Below are 20173 nucleotides of genomic sequence, written 5' to 3'. Positions count from 1 at the left end.
AGCCCTTATTCTTGCCACCTCGTGCGATCAGGAGAAATGTTACCGCCAATCCTGTAATTACCTTGAATATCCAAAAAGTGAAATATTTAAAATCCAGAGTGATTTCTCATTGTCCCCTTTATTCTGCAGTTTTCACCAAAAACGTCTGCCTTCTTCCATCCTCAGTCATACATGTCAGCTTTCAAAAAAAAAAACCTTTGTTGAGTACCTAGTAATATGCTTACTGCTTAGTTTACAAGGCAAAGAAGGTATAATGTTTCCCTGTGAAGGAAGGAAGGAAGGTGATCCTTACACAAATCATTACAATATATTTTGAGATTCCATTATAGTCACTAAGAGCGTAGAGTGTCAGGAATCCAGAAATGGGCACAGACAACTGTGTAGAGTTTTAGGGAAGGTTTCAAAAACAAGACGACATTATTGAGATGGTTCATGAAGGATGGGAAGGAATTTAGTCACTAGAATATCTTCGGGTTTCTTAATAAAAGAAGCAGATTTTGCCCCTCTACAGTTCTCATGCCTATACACACTGTAAGCTTTCCATACTTTGTATATAATTGGTATTCCTTTATCTGCACCTGCCACTCTTGACACAATTCTTAGGAAATTCCATTTAGGAAAAATGAGGCATAAGGGCAGCACACACAGGAAGTGTGCTGTTATAATATTAGAAGAGAATGCCATAAAATTAGTTCAGTTAGATAACAGTCTCAAGTGGTTGTGAGTGCAGCTAAATGTCCTGTAAGAAAACAATTCCTGATATTTGTATTAATTGTATCAGACTTAGGATTATATAATGAAATAATTAAGATAAGCATAATAAACTAATGATGCCTTTCAAACTAGAATTAAATTCTGTCTCTTTCCTCAGAATTAAGGTGGAAAAAGGAAACAATTGATAAAAGGAAAAACTCATAGAAAATGTATCTTTAACTAAAATAATACCATCCCAAAATTATGTTTTTCTTCAAATAATACATGCATGAGTTTGTGTGGGAGGAAAAAGGGACCTTCAAAAGGAATGAAGAAAAAATGAAACAAAACGCATACCAAGGGGTGCCTGGGTGGCTCAGTGGGTTAAAGCCTCTGCCTTGGGCTCAGATCATGATCCCAGGGTCCTGGGACGGAGCCCCATGTCGGGCTCTCTGCTCAGCAGGGAGCCTGCTTCCTCCTCTCTCTCTGCCTGCCTCTCTGCCTACTTGTGATCTCCGTCTGTCAAATAAATAAATAAAATCTTAAAAAAAAAAAAAAAACCCTCTGACCAAATGCTTTATTACTATTATCTATATGGTTGTTAATTGCACTTCTTATTTTAATGACACTTAGAGGGGACCTTAGTAAACAGGCACACATAGCCACACATGTATGTTTATAACAGAATGCAAAGAGAACACACACAAAAAAGAAAGGCACAGGTACTCTCCAGAAGCTAGAATGTAGAAAAAGCTGATTACTTCATGTGAGCATTAAATGTCATTTTAAAATTTCTCATCAGCAAAGGTTAAAAGGAAATATGTTTCTATAGAATGATAAATGAGTATATCAGTTCTTTATTAGAGAAAAACTTCCTTTGGCACTAAATTCTGGAATTTATTCTGTGTATTATTATTTGAGATGTTGATTAATATAATGAATAGTCGGGCGCCTGGGTGGCTCAGTGCGTTAAGCCTCTGCCTTCGGCTCAGGTCATGATCTCAGGGTCCTGGGATCGAGTCCCGCACCGGGCTCTCTGCTCGGCAGGGAGCATGCTTCCTCCTGTCTCTCTCTGCCTGCCTCTCTGCCTACTTGTAATCTCTCTCTGTCAAATAAATAAATAAAATCTTTAAAAATATATATATAATGAATAGTCGTTTCCAGACATAGTAGAGTATATTTTGTAAGATCATTCATGTTATCAGCCTATAGTAAAAGCTAAGGGCATAATATTATTATACTGTGGATCAACAAGTCAATTTCTGTGTGAAACCTGCTCTCGAAACCTGTTTTTACACTTGGGGGAAAAATGAAGAAATAAATTGAAGTCATTTGGAAGAAAAGAGATTTAATTTCCCCAATGTGGTGACGGTAAAGGAAAATTGTGTGCCTTCAGTGGTTTCCATCTTCCGAGTAGATGTTTCAATACTTGTGAATTCAAAACTCTAGGGTGGTAAAGAGTTTTTAAATCTCATTTCATATTTGAGAAAGAGAGTGAGTGAGTTAGCCTAAATCAGCTGATTACTAGCTCATTATTTCTCTTGTAGTTGGTCTTCCCCAAACCCTCTGTAATTCAGATTCTGTGCTCCCCCCAACTCTGTTTTTGCCCAGTGCAGGGCTGATTTTTCATCCTACCACGTCCCTCTCCCATATTTGGCTGACCTTCTTAAAACTTTCTACCTGGATGTCCTTCCCCGGTTATTTGTCCCTCTTTCCTGTTTGGGGTCCTTCTCCTTTGCCCGTTCCTTAGTGCCATCCAAGTTCTGTCCTTAGCTGACTTTTTCTTTCTACATTGATCCTGTCTTCCACATACATCCCCGTCTTGGTGTCTGGCATTTGAGCTTTACACTAATTTACCACGCTGATTATGTGTACATCAAACAATCCTCTTGAGATCATCAGGTTCACAATTGAACCCTCTTGTCTTTCCTCAGGCATATCCGTTCCTCTTCTTTTACTTGAATCAGTTAATGGTTCTATCCATCCATCTCATGGTCAGGCAACTACTGTAAATAATTGTATTATTTATAAAAATGTAAGAACAGCATAGGAATTGTGAAATCCCACTTTTCTATTCTTTCCTTTATCAAACCTTCCCTGTGGACTAGCATGCCTCCTTTGCATTTACCTGGTTGACTTCTCTCTCCTATCCATAATCTACTACCATGGTTCCGTGCCTTGTCACCTCTGGTGTTGACTGTTAAAATAGATACCTACCTTGCTTTTCTACCTTCCTGCTGGTTGCTAGTAATTATCTCCTTATAGGCTCATTTACCTAAAATGCAAATCTGGGGTGCCTGGATGGCTCAGTGGGTTAAAGCCTCTGCCTTCGGCTCAGGTCAAGATTCCAGGGTGCTGGGATGGAGCCCCACATCGGGCTCTCTGCTCATCAGGGAGCCTGCTTCCTCCTGTCTCTGTCTGCCTGCCTCTCTGCCTACTTGTGATCTCTGTCTGTCAAATAAATAAATAAACTTTTTTAAAAATAAAATGCAAATCCACCTATGGCTTTCTCCTCTATAAAGTCCTTCTGTGTCTTGTCATCACCTGTATTAGAACTGCAAGTGTGACTCTATAGACCACCTTTGATTTGGCCCCTGCGGATTTCTCTTCCCTCTCCTCTTTACAATTTACACCCTGTTAATGGCAAAATTGCTCCCATTTCCTCTTACTCACACATGCTCTCTCCTGTTATGTGACTTTGTACTTTGGCTGAAGCCCTTACACGACCTCCTCATCTTTGTTCACCTGCTCTCACTCATCATTTAAGACCAGTTCAGGCACCGTCTCCCACAGACACCTCTGTAGAATTCTCATCGGGCTAAATGCCTATCCTCTGTGCTACGGGAACAATTAGCATGTATTTTCTTTTCATGTCACTTTCCTTTAACTAGAATAGGCCCTCTTCAGAGGCAGAAATCACAATTTTTGTCTTTCCCTTAGCAACTACCTGGATATGAGTGTTAAAGATCCATTGAAATAAGTCAAATAAAAATCGATAGAGCTGTTGGTCCTTCCTATCAAATACATATCTCAGGGTAACAAAAATGAGAGGAAGGTAGATTGAACATGTGCATTTTGGTCTCTATTAACCCTTTCTGAGGAAGAAATTTTACTTATTAATTATCCTAAAATGATAGGAATAATAAACACTCTCTAGAAACTGCTTCGACCAAACTTTTCTGCATCATACCAATTACGTTTAACATCAGAATCATGGATTTGATCTTCATCTCACATTTCTACTTCATGGACTAGAACAGAAGGTGTATTATAAATATGTTTTATTTAATTGATATGTTGATATTGGGGCCATTGTAAGTATTTCAAATATTTTAACCACAGTAGTAAATAATAGTTTTACATTCTAATCCCCAAATGAAATTACAATTTTAAGTGGAGCAGCAACATGAATCATTAAATTCTTGCTTCTAAAGTAATTAAATATTGCTAATTTTTAAATGATAAATTTTATGCTGTAGTTTGGAAATACAGTTTAGAATACAGTATTTTAGGCAGTAGAAGGAACCAAAGATAGAATATATCTAGTCCAGCTAACTCATTTATAGAGAAGGATATTGAAACCCCAAGAAATTCATTATCTAACAATATAGGATTGGTTAGTATCCAAGCTGGAAATAGGACTCATGTTGAGTTTCTCCCATCAAATGTACTGCCTGCCTCCTTACTTAGTCTTTAGCAATACAATCCATGTATTTGGATCAAATATGAGATAGCACCCACCCATTGCTTCCATCATACACACCCCACCATGTAGAGTAGTTAAATAATGGAAACTTTTTATTGTTGTTACTCTTACTTGGACCACTGAGAAACATGAAAGGCTTATTCCTGAAATTAATGGAATGTTTTGTTAGAGATCATTCATTTCTGCTTACAATTTTATTACAGATTTTTTCCCAGTATATCCAGTATATGTAACAAAATGGAGGTCCGAAAAGTGATATTTCATGTCCAGGAAACATGAAATAAATCACTCAGAAGAAAAAAAAAATGTAAAGTGCAAATATTAGTAACAAAGAAAATAATTTTCTCAATACTTAAAATGTAATCAGTGCATGTAGGTCACTAGCCCATCACTTGTAAAACAACATACTGTTTAGATGTTGAACTCTATTTTTAGAGAATTGAATATACACGGTATCCATTTCTTGTAATGAGACTCAGGTGATAGTATTTACCTTTAGACCGATTTATAATGCACTAAGCTAGAACCTGCACTTTTCTATATCCTAAGAGTCTGATTTCTGAAAATAGCCTTTATCACTTTTTCCAAGACTGAAATCTGAGAGTAATTCTTCAGAATAAGGAAGTGGGTCAAAGCCAACTGTTCCACTTGTTTCAAGATGCCAGAAATCACACGAGTTTGTATTATTCGAGAAAGAAGAAAAATATTTTATTACATATCATTGAAAACTATGTCAGACTAGCTAAATGCTTTAAAACGACAAGAGTAATTATTTTCATCTATGTTTTAAAGTTTATAATTAAATGGCATCTAGGAGACTGTTGGTGTATATTTCTATAAGGCTAGTGTTAACATCACCGTTTCAACTCGATTGTAGAATTTTGTGGTAGGAAATGTGTTCATTTGTTTTTGAATTCTTACAATCTTCACACGTTCCTGGAACAGAAGTTTAAAAAATGTTTGTTGGAGTATATTTAATGTGTGTGTGTATATGTGTTCATCTATATGTATATATGTGCACGTACATACCCACATATATACAGATGTACATATACACGCAGGCATATAAAAATACATAAGACTAAAATGTATTATAATCTGTGGAAAAAAGATATCCACTTAATTCAGAACCCTCACTATCTCACCATTTTAAGGTCCTTGTTATCGACACAGTCTTTTTCTCTTGTGGCAGCACTGTTTCAGTGTAGAGCATTTGAAGGGAAACCTGCCTCCCTCACCAAGAGCCACACCAACCTCAGAGGAAAAGGGTGACACATTTTTCCCACACCTACTTCCACAGGAAGAAGACTTACCCCTTAAATGTTATAACACCTGATATTTAGCTTATAGGTCAAAGAACTGGGCAAAACGAAAGCCATTTCTGTCAAACCTATACCTAATGAAATTCTATTATTTAAGGATATTTCATCACCCTACTACAAAATACTTTGCTACATATCCCAAATGAGAACACAGTAATTCCTTCAGTTAAATATAGTTTTTAAAAAATAACAATTTTTGCTTTTTTTAAATTTTTTTAAATAAGCAAATGGTCATTGTTTTTCACACCAATCTTCCTGAGCTCAGGAATACGTGAAATTCTTTGAGTCTGTTTTTGACAGAATGGGCAGAGTTCTTCTGAAGACCTTCAGGTTTCTTTCAATGCCTGTTTTTGCTGTTCATCTGAAAATAACGGTTTTGACAGCCAGCTTTGTCTCTGCTACCAACCCCATCCCGCATCTCCATGACAATAGTCAGGAAGTCATTCACTTACATTTATGGGGGACCCATTGTGTGAAAGGAATTGCACTAGGAACTTAACAGGAAACAGTCCATGTGAGTCTCACCATTGAAATGACCTGTAATTAAAGTGTTATTAAAGGCAAATATATTCATGATATGTGCACTTAACTGACAGAATGAATACATATAAATATGCTCAAAACACAACACATACATAGAAAGATTTAGTTCATAATGCAGCGTAATGGTGGTTGTGGTGACTTACAGTTACAATAAATTATTTTCTAAGACTTTGTAGAGATTTTACTATAAAGAGGGCACTAACCAAATTACAGATAGAAGAAACTAGGGAAGGGAATACTTAACTATAATACTAACGTTTACTATAATATTACACCTGGAAAAGGGTTTCTTGCCCATTTTTTACAACATCCAGTCACTCATTTTCATAGTTGAAAGGATGACAGAAAGTATCGCAAAGCTTATTTAATGAAAACACGTAGAAAAAAACAAAAAGAATAGCCATCAAAGAAAACCTTTAGAGTAAATAAAGGGGCATCTTCTGTGTGCAATGAACTAAGTTTTTTTTTTTTTCTTTTAATTCACAATGTAAAATTGCTGGCTGATTTCTCTTTTCAAATACTTTTAAAGCATAAATGTATTGTGGAGATATTAGCATTTCCATAAATCAGAATGGGAAGAAAGCTGTAGTGTCAATCATGTAATTTTGATGAAATTATTCTGAAATGGTATGAGGCAAAGGAAACCTGATCTCGTTGCTGGGGTGGCAAACAGCCCACCACTGTTAGATAGCTCAAGTGCCACATCCTGCATCTTGTTAAATGTAACTCAATCCAGTCTATTTCAGCAGAAGGGTCTTTATTTTCATCCTGGCACTCCAGTCTTAAAGTAGACTAAAGCTTAAGTTTGTTTAAAGCTACAACATGATTATTCCTATAAAATAATTAGTGACATTTGAACCACTTTCTGATAGGCTCGATTTAGTGGGAGACTAAGTGGCTTTCCGCATGTATTGAATCACATTTGAAAACGCTGCTTAACTACATTGGAAGCACAGCATTTTTGATGTGGATTTTTAAAATTCAGTGTAGGTTTATAGAACACGATTCTTTCTTTAAAACCTGCTTCACCTATCCCACTGCTTATGGCCAATGCCTCTAGAAAGTTTTGCTACGGACTGATACTTAACGTGAAAATAGAAACTATCATTCTATTCAGAACGTCGCGATTGTATTTTTATACTTCGCTATGTTTTAACTTCTGCCAGTTATTAAGAAAAAAGTAAGTATGAAGATGTACTTATTTTGTAAATTAAGATATCCATAATTTATTTCTGAATCTAAATGCTATTTGGTGGGTATCTATCTGTAGACCTGAGAAATTCTTCAAAGATCGCTGTGTAGTGTTAATCACTGCCACGTCTTTGCCTATGTATTTTAACTGATAATGCAGGTGAAAGGGAAATGTTCCTGTTGAAACTATTATAGTAAAACATTCCATTAGGATGGAAAATTAACTTATTTACCAGCCAATCAAGATTCCCTGGTGTTCTAAAAACAGCATGAAAGAAAACTCTTCAACAGTGAAAATACTAAAGAGTGCCGTTGACCTATGAAAGGTAATGACTTAAAATATAAATAGTAGCAGGAGATATTCCCATAATAGTTATACAGGTGTTTCACCTGATGACCTAAACTTCTCTGCTTCCCAAAGTTAAGTATGACACTTATCTGGGAAAATAATTAGCCCTGAAACATAAATATTCACTAACTAGGAAGCTTGCAACTCATGTTATTAAAACTCACTTGCATGTCGAGGATTTAGTCCTGGTAATGGGTCCTCTTCCAATTTAAGGCTTCATTTACGATAAAAGATACAATTCTTTCTGTACTGTGCAAACTGTGAAAGGTGGAGGATCTCAAATAAACATCTGGCCAATGAGTCACCAACAATTTGTTCAGAGGTGAAATGCTGTTCCCCTTCAGTCTGCAGCTGCCTACAGTTGCCGGGCTGATTAGTAAAGGAGACCTCATGCTTGTTAGTCCAAGTCATGGTTTCTTACTACAGCTTTCTCTACTCTTTGTATCCTAATTTAGATATCTTATTCTCCATGGTCAAACCTGCTGCACTTGATATGTAAATTTGGTGCATTTAAAACCTAACATGTAATACTTGCAGGACAGTTAAATAATAATGCAATATTTACAGGACCCTAAAATTAATGACAGCCTAGCTCCTCCATTCTGCTTTTTCATGTAACATTTGTAGTGCCCACTGCAGGGATTCTGAAGGGGTCGTCTTTTCTTTCTCCAAGAGGGCATTTTAGGATCACTGTTTCCTTTCTCAGCAATATTTGACATGATGTCCTGGTTCCTCCTCATTTTCAATTCTGATGCCCAGAGGTTGAGCCAAACTCTGCGACCGCAGAGGCTTGCTCCCTTGGGTGTGGATGCAGAAACTTGGCCTAGGAACCCCAGCTTCCTGGATGTGCTTGTATTGGGCAATGCCCAGTGTGATATCTGATTTGATCTTAACGTGCTTTGGGAAGAGGGGGACGATCAACTTCATTTCTAGACAAAGAAACTAAAATTTCACTGGTATTGCTACAAGTTGTGGTCTTGTGCCTTAAGCCCACATATCCTGTCTCATATAATACATGCATTTTCACAGTCGTGGTGGCTTTCATTCTGGGAGTTTTATAACCACCATTCTTAATTTTTAAAATGAAAAGAGAGAGAGAGAGAGAGAGAATTTATTGCTGCCATTTGGAAATACTATACATTTGGAAACCTGTTAGAATGCTCATTTCAATTAGCAACTATATCAGCAACATACTATCATCATTTGAAGGCTAAGGAAATCTGAAGAGAGATCTTTAATCTGAGAAGAACTACATAGCTGAATAACAATAATAATAATAAAACAATGAAACAATGACACCTCCTATGCTTTGAAGGAGGAGCCAATGCTATTCTCTTTCATGGGCTGTACTATCATTACACTGACAGCATTTTTTTTTTTTTTTTTACATTAGCAGCATTTTAAATGAGCCAATTAGAACTCTCTGTAATGCTGTTGTCTACATACCCATACATGCTTAATATCAGAGCATGGGAAACTAGTGCAATTATATCTGCGAATAAATTATTTCTACCAAACTATTAAAGTTGTGAGATTTCTGGGCCACAATATTTTCAGTATCTAGGATATTTTCCCTCTTACACTTTAATTAATTAGTTAAATAATCAATCCATTAATTAATAGGTTAAACCTTACTCTGTGCTGAGTGCTATGCTGAACACTGAAAATAAAATTTTAAAAGTTTGTTTCTGTTCCTTTTTGACATTAGAGTGTACTAAAGAAACTTAAAAAGTAGTACGAGCTATAATAGGTCTATGCACATAGTACCATAGACTCACAGAGGAGACAGCTCCCAGAATCCTCCTAAAACATTGTGAAAAATTATGCAAGTCTTTTTCTTTTCTTTCTTTCTTTTTTTAAGATCTTATATCCTGAGTCCCTAATGCAAAATCCCGATATTGGCAGATTAACTTTAGGGGAATACAATAGCCTGTAATCGTAAGTAATCCAACAAAATATATAGATAATCTGTCATCAGCTAGGGTCTTCTGCAATAACAAAGAAGATAGAATATGAGAAATGAAAACAGATACAGGATTTGATGAAAAGAAAATACCTTTTCACCTTTTTTTCTACCTTTGAAACTAATAACACACTATATATTAATTAATTGAATTTAAATTAAAAATAAAAACTAAAAGAAATTTTTAAAATTAAAAAATAAATAAAATAAAGAAAGAAAATAGCAGTAGAGTTATATTTTAAATGCATGAATAAGTAAATCCCTGCAGGCCAAAGGCTTAGAAAGCTTTGCAGACAGTTTTTATGCTTTCAGGTAGAAAGTTACCAAAAAATAAAAGATAAACTGCTGCTCCTCACAGGGAGTACATACCACTGTTCTCAGAAAAGTTGGAATTTGTTTTGCAAGTCACAATGTTTGACATCTACGTGATTCTCAAAATTTTGTTGAATGAACGGGTACATATGAAATAAATACTGCAAGAGATATGATAAGTAAAATGTTTTCGAAGGTGACTGGATTTGAGAGTCTAGTTACAATCGCATCTCTGGAACCTTGTGAGGTTTGCTGGGTCCCACACAGTGGCAAGCGCCTACAAACTCCTGTTGACAGCCCAAGAAATAGATCAGCATGTTGAGCTTGATTCACTCAAATTTGGTTTTCTTATTTCTCTAAACATTTTTATTTTGGCTTAACAGAATCAAAATAGGTTTACAACATCATGAAATCTGTAATGATTAATATGTCAAAATGAGACGACCAAAGACCAAACCATCTGCTGCTATCAAAACCAAAAAATCAGGGAGATCATATGATAGTTGTCTTTCTGAGGGAGACAAACCATAAGTGACTCTTAATCTCACAAAACAAACTGAGGGTTGCTGGGGGGATGGTGTTTGGGAGAAGGGGGTGGGATTATGGACATTGGGGAAGGTATGTGCTTTGGTGAGTGCTGTGAAGTGTGTAAACCTGGTGATTCACAGACCTGTACCCCTGGGGATAAAAATATATATTTATAAAAAATAAAATAAAATAAAAATAAAATAAAAAAAAGAACAGAGGAAAAAAAAAAACAAAAAATCAAATTCCATTTCTACAAAGTTACACCATGAGGGACGCCTGGGTGGCTCAGTTGGTTAAGCAGCTGCCTTCGGCTCAGGTCATGATCCCAGCGTCCAGGGATCGAGTCCCACATCGGGCTCCTTGCTCCGCAGGGAGCCTGCTTCTCCCTCTGACTCTTCCTTCCACTCTGTCTGCCTGTGCTCTCACTCGCTCTCTCTCTGACAAATAAATAAATAAAATCTTTAAAAAAAAAAAAAAAAACAAAGTTACACCATGAGAAATGTACTCACTTGTTGTTAAAAGCTGTAAGTTCAAAAAAATTCACATTATTATTTTTATGCCTCAAATGGAGTTTTATAAAATTCACTCTGTTAATATTGAGGGGAAGGGTCTTTGCTCTAAATTACTAAAGCCATGGATCAGCTTTTAAAAAGCAAGTATGGGAATCATCACATTATCATTTAAATCCTCAAGTCAAACCATTTTCAACTTGGATCTGTAATTTAAGAAGAGGCAAGGCTGGGCATATTGGATATTATTTCTCCTCTCATTGATACAGCAGGCATGAGAAAATGAATTTATGTTGATGGATTTTCAAAGAGATTTATTGGATGGGTAGGCCCTGAGGAAAAATGGGGAAGATCTGATTTTTCTTCCTAAATCATTTATTAATAATAATAAATTGTTAGCTAATAAACAGGACGCTTCCTGATCTTTCCCATAAGGTGACAGCTGCTCCTATAGCCAACACAGTGAAATGACACCTGGCATATCATTCTAACCCAGCCCCATGCCACAAAGGAGAAAATGGAGGCCCATAGACTGGACCAAATGATACTTAACACTTGAGACAGCAGAGGAAAGGGAAGAAAATAACTGAAGCCTTTCGTCCTGACTCTTGCAATTTGGAGAAATCTGTGCCCTTGAAAACCAGAATACACTGCAGATTTTGAGTCACCATCCGCCAAGCAGTTGGTTTTGCCATTATAATAAACCCTTTTAAAGAACTTTAATTCTAGGTTTCAGCATTTCTGTTCTCCATCGTTATCAGTTGTGAACTCTTTAAAAACATTAAAAGAAGTAAAGGGGAAAACGCTGTTCCTAGAATATAGAGATTTTAGAAAACTTTACATCTGAGGTGAAACAGTCTTTTCAGTGGGGAACAAAAGGAAACTATATGCATCTGCTTTGCCTGAGTCAGATGTAAAGTAATCCTTGAAACACCCCTACATAGTTTTTTTATCTTGTTTATTTAACACGGATCTGCTTATTTATTTATTCAGTGAGAAGGTGTGGTGTGTGATATGCCTTTTCTGAAAGCCAAATAATTAATAACTTCATATTCTGAAACACTCAACAGCCAACCTGCTCATTTCATTTGTATTCCACGGACGCCTCATTTTTTCCTCCTCACTGCCTGGCCTGTACTGATCAGTATTAACAATGGGATTTTTGTCTCACTTGAAAACTTTCCTGTTCCATTTGAGTTGAGGTGGAGACACTCTCACTTAAAAAAAAAAAAAAAAAAAAAAAAAAAAAAGGGAAAAAAGCAGGTATTTTGATATTTTCATTGTTTTGTTATTTCAATATGCTAATATGCAGGGACACTGCATTCACTTATCAGATAATCTGATAAAGAAGCTGTAAGTGATGACAAACTCCTTAAGTAGATGGAAAAGAAAAACTCCCGTGTTTAAAACATTTTAAAATGTTGGAAAATACGATCGATTTAGAACATCAAAGAAAGAGAGACTGGAAAAATAATCATTCATGTTCCTAATAAGTGGATTTTTAGCCACTTCTGGCAGCTCTGATACTAACCATAAACACAATGTTAATTCATCCTTTTTTGTCACTCTTTTCCATCCCCCATTCAAATTTGGTAACCCAATGAAACTCACCTACTTTGTCCCAGGAATCAGATTCTCAAAGAAAGAGAAGCTACCAACTCACCTTACCATTCATAAACTTACTCTATAATTCCTGATACCCTTTCTTGTCTAAACTCTTCTTGAAATATGCAGCCACAAGTAATCTAACTGCCCAGTTTCTGGTCTCCTGCATTGATCTAACATTTGTCACTTCAATTCATTTGAAAATTAAGGAGTCTTTTAAGTCTCTATTTGTGTCAAAGTATTATGAACATTGATGTCACAAGAGAAAACACAAAGCAGTTTGTTCTTCTTGTTGTTGTTGTTTTCCCAAGCTGTTACAAAATTATTCCAGAGGAAGGATGAGTTTATTTTCCTGAAATCTCCATTGGGGGTGGGGAGTGTAGAGGTAGGGGGTTGGGGGGTGGGGAAGGGGAGTTAAAGAACTCTTCCCTTGAAGAGTTAATGCTTCCCTAGAGAGTGAATGGCCTTTGCCTTTTATCAGTTCCTCCTCTCAACTCATGCTTTCACATGTTGCTTATACTAAAAGCATTCACAAGGGTCAGATTCTGAAAAGTTTAACTTAATTTCTTAAATATTGCTTTTAACCTGCCACCCCCGGCTTCCAGTGACTACTACAGTAGTTCTCAAATCTATCATTTTTGGCTAGAACAAATAATGCATCAACTATTTAGTTTGCCCAATTAATAAGATGTCTTCTGATCTTCTAAAAAATGTTTTCACCCACGCAATTCTTTTTTAGAAAAAGAAAAGGTTTCAAATTCCCTGTACTAGAAAAACCCTCATTAAAAATGAATTTCCAACATGAGATGTCAGAGCAAGGACAAATGTTAGACTATGACATTTGCTATAATTCTGTTGATCACAGGCCTTTCTCATATAGCAGTAAAGCATCCCTTGAAGAAAAAAAAAAGTAAGAAATAGCAGATGTTAGATAGAAACTAATATCAGGGGGGTTTTCTTTTCATTTATTTATTTATTTATTTATTTTACATGTGACTCAGTTGAATAACACCTTGGAGAGGGTACCAAAAACTTGTCTGTTTTTAGTATCGGTTTCATTCTTGGTATTACTTCTTAAAGGGAACTGGCTAACCAGCTTATGTCTAAAATTCTGAACTCAGTTATTTCTCTTCAAGAGGTCATCTCCTTCTGTCAGAGACACACACTTTGGGAGCAGTACTCTAACCAAACACAATAAAACAGGTGGAATGAGATTACAGGGAGAGGCAGGCATGTTTATCAAAGCGTACCATAACTTCACTCCACTAACGTTTTAAATACATCTAAGTTATATTTCTCTTTATATTCTTTTATGCACAAATATAGGAAGAGTTTTCTCTTACCCAGTAAGATCTATAGGGTATCCATAATCTGAGGAAGTGCTTGGAATACCATCTCACAAGTTAGAACAATCATTTCTGCTCTTTAATGACAGTGTTGGTTGCCATCCCGATTTGTTTTATATAAATAAAATACAGAGAGTGGGCATTTAAAAAAATACCACATCGGCTTTATCCAATACATGCAGAGGTCAAAAATACATTTTCAATGGAGGAAGGCTTTGATATGTATCTTCTGTGACCATACAGGTCTTTGGGGAAAAACAAAACTTAACCAACCTGTTGAGAAGTTGGAAGTGTTGTTTCTCTAGAAAATCAAGCACACCACCCAGAAAACTGTCACTCTCACTCAAAAGTCTTTGTAATCCATCTCAATATGGATTTGGGCGAGGTTAAAAACTTCCGATTTATGTGACAGCAAGGTATACAACAGCATGATCATCATAGTAAGCACCTGCTCAAATTTGACTCTGTAGGAAGAGCTGATCACATCTGAAAAGTTGGAATTTACAAAGATATTAGGGATTCAACTGCAAGTCAAGTTAATTATAGCATATGACATAGACTGTGAGTTAGAGAATCATTGAACATGGACTACTTTGAAAAAAAATAATATTTTTCCTTTATGCTTAAATAAAATTTAATGTTAAAAGGTCAGTATATTATTTCTGACTTTTAAGGAATAGTAAATGATGCACTAACATCAACGGATAAGGTGACGAATAGGGCAGGCTTGCTCATGCTGGAGCTTAGGCCACAGACCATCAGAGCAGGGAGTGATGTTCCTTAGGGGGTGAGTCAAAATTTTCCATTTCACACACACAGCCAGATTTTGAAAAGTTCTGATAAACACCCACACAGATCCAACCCTACCTTGTTCCTACTTCAGCTGAGAAGTGTGTTTAACCTTCATTATCCCTTACGTGTTTGGAAGTATAAGAAAAAAGTTGAAAACAACTTGAACCCTGACGAAAGTCAAAGACTTTCATAGAGGTAGAAATATAGGTTGCAAAATACTTTTGTATTTTTTCAGGCATGTAGTTTTTCTTTCTTTCTTTCTCTCTTTTTTTAATTACACTTAAAATACCTATGGCATGGCTACACTTTTCTCTTATTTTATAATTTAATCAGTCGAACACAGCTATGCTTACCCAAAGAATTTACTGTTTGCATACTTCTTAAATTAAAAGCCCACAGATAAGGATATGTGAAGGTGAATTTATTAAGCTTTCAAAATTTGGAAGGACACAAAGATCATAAAAAATTTAGAGGGTAAGAAAAACATCAAATACAGATAAGTATATGAAAGTGGTTTTTTTTCCAATTATGTATGTGTTTCTAAACATGGGGTGTCTGTGCTACCAAATTCCAGACTTCAACATTAATTTAAATTACTTGTTTTACAAAATTAAATAACTCTGTCCTGATTTTGTGGTTCAAAATCCAGATTGAATGTCTTTCCTCCCCATGGAGTCAATTCTGATCCTCTTTTATCTGAATTTTACCTACAACATTTCATTTTTCCTGGAACACATCAAAATGTTTCAGAATTAGACACTACGCAAGTGAAATGGATCCATTTCTAAATTTGTTTATTCTGCTTAGTTTTGACAAATATAAACTTGTTCCCTACCTAGTATGGAGAGTTAGAGAAAAAATAAATATTTAAAGACATTTAATATATATATTAATGAAAATGGTGCAACTATTTAAACTATTCAAACTGATTATACGTGATATTTCAAGAGGATAATTCATTAGTCCAGTCCTCTAAATAATCCCAAGTAACATGAATTCCTCTGTAGAATAAATGTCTATAGAGGGTAATCCATGGAAGACAGACAAGCCTCTTGTTGTTTGTAGCCTTAATCCATTGCCCAGAGCGTGAAAAGTGCTCAGGATAACAAGTGTGAGAATCAGTAAAATCAACATCATTTTTGGATTTTATTTTCTTAACAATACGTACTGATCAATAGGCTTGCGGAAACTGACAAATACAATACGGTCAGTTTGATGAATCAATCTAGTGAAGTAGAGAGAATTCCCCCACCCCCTCCCCCATTCTCCCTCCTTTAAATCCTCTTCATCCTCTTCCTCCTCCTCCTCCACCCACGCACTCTAACACACACACACACACACACACACACACACGCACGCACACACGAAGAGAGAGACAGAGATAGTGACAGAGAGACGGACAGAATGGGGGAGTGGAGGGAGATGCTTTTTCCCTATAGGTCTGTAGACATCAAGTCATGAGATCACGAAAGCTGTAGTGACAGATGCTTAGATCTTTTTTCGTAAGATTACTAAGTAAGCCACTTGCAGTAAGTGTTTACATTTGTAATTGGGAGACTCACCCTCTTCTTTCAGTTGAGAAATTCCCACACTATTGAAGTAGGGGTCTCTCTTCTGTATTTCAATTGTGTGTGTTGTTTGGGGGGTGGGTAGGGCAGAGAGAGTTGAGGAATAAAGAGGGGAAAGTTCTGTCCTATTAACTTCTGTATCTCCCCAACCCCCCAAATCTTATAAGCATATCAGCTTTGGAGAAAAATCAAATGAAAAATAGAAGAGAAATTGAAACACCTCAGACACAATGTCTTATTTAGGAAAAAACTGAGAGTGTCCGTTTGACTCCCTGAACACACACACTCGTGTGCACAAAAATTTAGTAACCCTTCGCTGTCTTCATGGAGACACCGAGATATCCTCTGTACGTTGGTCCTTGACACTCAGCAGGGACTTTTGTGAACTTTGTCATCTTCCTCTGCCCTTTAAACCAAAACTAGGGAAGTGGCTTTAATTAATTAGATGTGATGCATTACAAATGTTAGCCAGAGCATTCCAGAAGCTGAAAAACCATAGATGTTTTTAAATTCTGAGTATCCCTTTGAGTTGTAATTTATAATTCTCAGTGGACCTATATTTGTCTTGAACTGATTATTGAAATGGGCTTTACTAGGAATTTCTTCACTGAAATTGCAGTGGGGCGGGGAAGGGGGTAGTTGAGCCAAGGGGGTTTGTTGGGAAGAGGGAATGATCTCTAACAAGGCTTTAAAACCTTCAGTGGTTAAAGTTACAGTGGTGAAAAAGATATACATATAGACATATATGAATATATGTGTGTATCTATATGTATATATACATACATACATATACACATATAACACACTAGTTCAAAGGAATTATACCATGAGTATCAGTTGTAAATTAGGTAGGTAGCAGATTTCAGATTTTTTTAATCAAAATTTCACCTAAAAATGGCTATAAAACAACGCGTGCCTTGGGAAGTAAATTTATAGCTACATGCCTTTCACAGGCACGCTGGAGGGTTCTGCTCCCGGCTCTAATCTCTATGAGATGTTTTTTGCATGTGTTGTGTGACAGGAGGGAAGGGGAGTGGGTTGAGCTCGCCTGTTCTCCCATTGTCAGCCAGTCTAGTGAGTGTTGGGAAAACCTGTCTGTGGGATCTTGTGTCATCTCTCCCTACATGTGTACAGGAAAAGTCCGCGCTGCTCACGGTTCCTCTCTCTCTCTCTCTCTCTCTCTCTCCCCCTCTCTCTCTTTCTTTCTCTCTCTCTTTCTCTGTTTCCCTTTCATTCTGCTTCCCCGGAGCCGAATGAAGCAGAGAGCAGGATTAGAGTCCGCCACCGGCTATCAGAAGAGCCTAGATAAAAGGAACTGCTTCTTAAGCACCACTGCCGCAGCCCTTGTTAATTTTTTTTTTTTTTTTTCCTTTCCACACAACAGTTGTGCCTCATTATCTGGTGCCTGGCTCGATTTTTTTCTTTCTTTCTTTTTTTTTTTTTGGAGGGTTTGAAGTTTCTGGGCTTCAGTGACTATTACAGAAGAAGAGGTGTTAGTGTTGCCGTGTGGTCTTGATTGTCTGCATTTATGAATGAAACTGACCTAAATCACCTGTTACCTCCAGTTTCCAGATTGTTTGAACTTCTCTGGCCGCACAATACAGAGGGAAGGCTGAAGCAGCCTAGGGACCTACAGCGCCTGCAGCATGGGCTGGTTCGCTAAGATTGTCTCTCTTTTCTGGGGAGTGTTACTTACAGCGAGAGCAAACTATCAAAATGGGAAGAACAACGTGCCAAGGCTGAAATTATCCTACAAAGGTAAATCTTTATTTTTCTTTTATTTCGGCTAGCTTTGTAATGCCCCCTGCCCGCGCCCCCCCCCCCACCCCAACCTTTTCATTCCTTGAACTCCCTCCTAACCCAAACCATAAAACCTTGAGTTTAACCTGGGAAACCTATGTGATTGTGTGTATCTTTCTGAGATGATTTAAATACTTTTTTCTAAAAGCATGTCTCCTGTTTGATATACGACAATTTAAATGCAAACAAAGAACATTTAATCACATTTGCAGAGAAGAGCTGAATGCCTGGTAAATGCTGAGCTGTATATGTGATCATATGTTCTGTTAATTTTTCTGACTCTACTTCTATGAAAATATCTTTAAAAAAATCGCTATTGCAAAAAATAGTCTCTCTGTAGATGTGAGTGCCTCACCTGTAGTAATTGTTATGACAAATTGTATTTTCTTAGTTTTAGGCACTAAATGGTTAATCGTCATCATGAATATTCAGTTTGTTCAAATCTGACAATCAGATGCTTAACATAAGCAGTAGATCATGGTTTGCCAAGAGAATATAAACTGGAGGGAACAGACTAGTTTTTCCACAGTGTGTTATGATTGTACAAAAGACTGTGTATTTGGCTAATTGGTGTAAAGCTAAAGCCTTTGAAATATAATGTTATTTAATTCCATATGTACTTCGGTGAGAATTGAAGAGACATTACTTTCTGGTTGTACAGCTAGTTGTGTGAACTACTTTTCAAAAAGAGTGTAAATTTAAGAAAGAAAAAAGCTTTATCACATGGTTGCTGGTACTAAAAGCTTTATCACATGGTTGCTGGTACTTTATTTGGTTACAGTTTAATGCCTATGCTTGGTTTTTAATGAGGACTTTAAAGAAAATATTTGTTCTGTATTTGTTTAGATAGATTTTATAGATGTGTATATCAAATAATGATAACATAGATTGAAAATTACATCTATATATATAACTTTTAATGAAAGAGAATGTTTATGTAACCGAGATATTAGGAAAATGGAGCTGGAGATTAAAATGTTTCAGCTCAAGTACTTTTACTCCCTAAGGTGTTGCTTTCTTATGATTCTCAGACTTCGGGAATTGGGGGTGGGTCAGGAGGAAGCTTCAGTTATATTCTGTTTTTAGCCTATAATGTGAAAGAAAATCATTGAATCTGTCTGTAGAGATGTCTGTCTCCTGCACACTGCTTTTATGCCAGAAACATATTCTTTAATTTTCACATGATGGGGAACATCTCTTTCTGAATGCTGTAGTGTGAATGAGGACCACCAATAGGAAAGAGAGATGTAATTTTCACACTTTGGATTAGAAAATTCAACACCTATTAAATGTGTTTATTTGGAATTAATACTTGCTAGATTAAATACCTTGGGTTGAAAGATACATTTATTTTTCCTATAATAGTTTCTTATAATGAAAGTGAGAATGGACTGAAAACATCAGCAAACAGAATTGCAGTTATATTTATCGTGCAAGATTTAAAAAAATTATAAAGCCCCTATTACATATTTAATTAAATCTCTATCTCTAGTAACTGTCTTTAAATTATTTTTAGAGTATATGATATTATGACAGCTGTATTTTCCTCAGTTTTTGCTTTCCATCTTCATTCTTGTAGAGGATGCCATCAAATAATACTTAGGTTGATGGTCGATTTTATCCAAGTTTATATGCCTTATGAGTAAGTTTCACATGCAACTTTACTTCTTGAAGATGCCAATGGCTCTATGTTATAATTTTAGAGTAACAGATTTGAAGCATGAAACACACTTTTAAAAATCTACTAAATTTGGAGATACTTGTTTAAATCCTAAATAAGTTGTAAAATAAACAAGAATTGAGAGTTATCTTTATTTTGCAAGAATTTTATTTCCAATGTAATAGATTACTCTCCATTATAGAAGAGGTGCCATTCCTTTCCATGCACTAAACAGATAACATTCAATTGGAATAGTACTTTGATATGTGTACAGGCTTTAAACTTG

General features: G+C 36.2%; 1 protein-coding gene across 2 annotated transcripts in view; it reads left to right on the top strand.

Moving 5' to 3' along the window:
* Positions 1–20173, top strand: part of SEMA3A (semaphorin 3A) — a 322510-nt gene that overhangs the window by 87610 nt on the left and 214727 nt on the right. Inside the window, exon 2 of one of the 2 annotated variants that reach the window (XM_059170983.1) lies at positions 17993–18185. In XM_059170983.1, the coding sequence (XP_059026966.1) occupies positions 18074–18185 (112 nt within the window). In that variant the 5' untranslated portion in view covers positions 17993–18073. Of the gene's footprint in view, positions 1–17520; positions 18186–20173 lie in introns of those variants that run through there. The other variant, XM_059170982.1, reaches the window with a different exon arrangement.

Source organism: Mustela lutreola, chromosome 4 (assembly GCF_030435805.1).
Source record: "Mustela lutreola isolate mMusLut2 chromosome 4, mMusLut2.pri, whole genome shotgun sequence".
NCBI classification, from domain to species: Eukaryota; Metazoa; Chordata; class Mammalia; order Carnivora; family Mustelidae; genus Mustela; species Mustela lutreola.
Note: the sequence above shows the minus strand (reverse complement) of the source record. Positions and strands in the feature narration are given on the sequence as shown.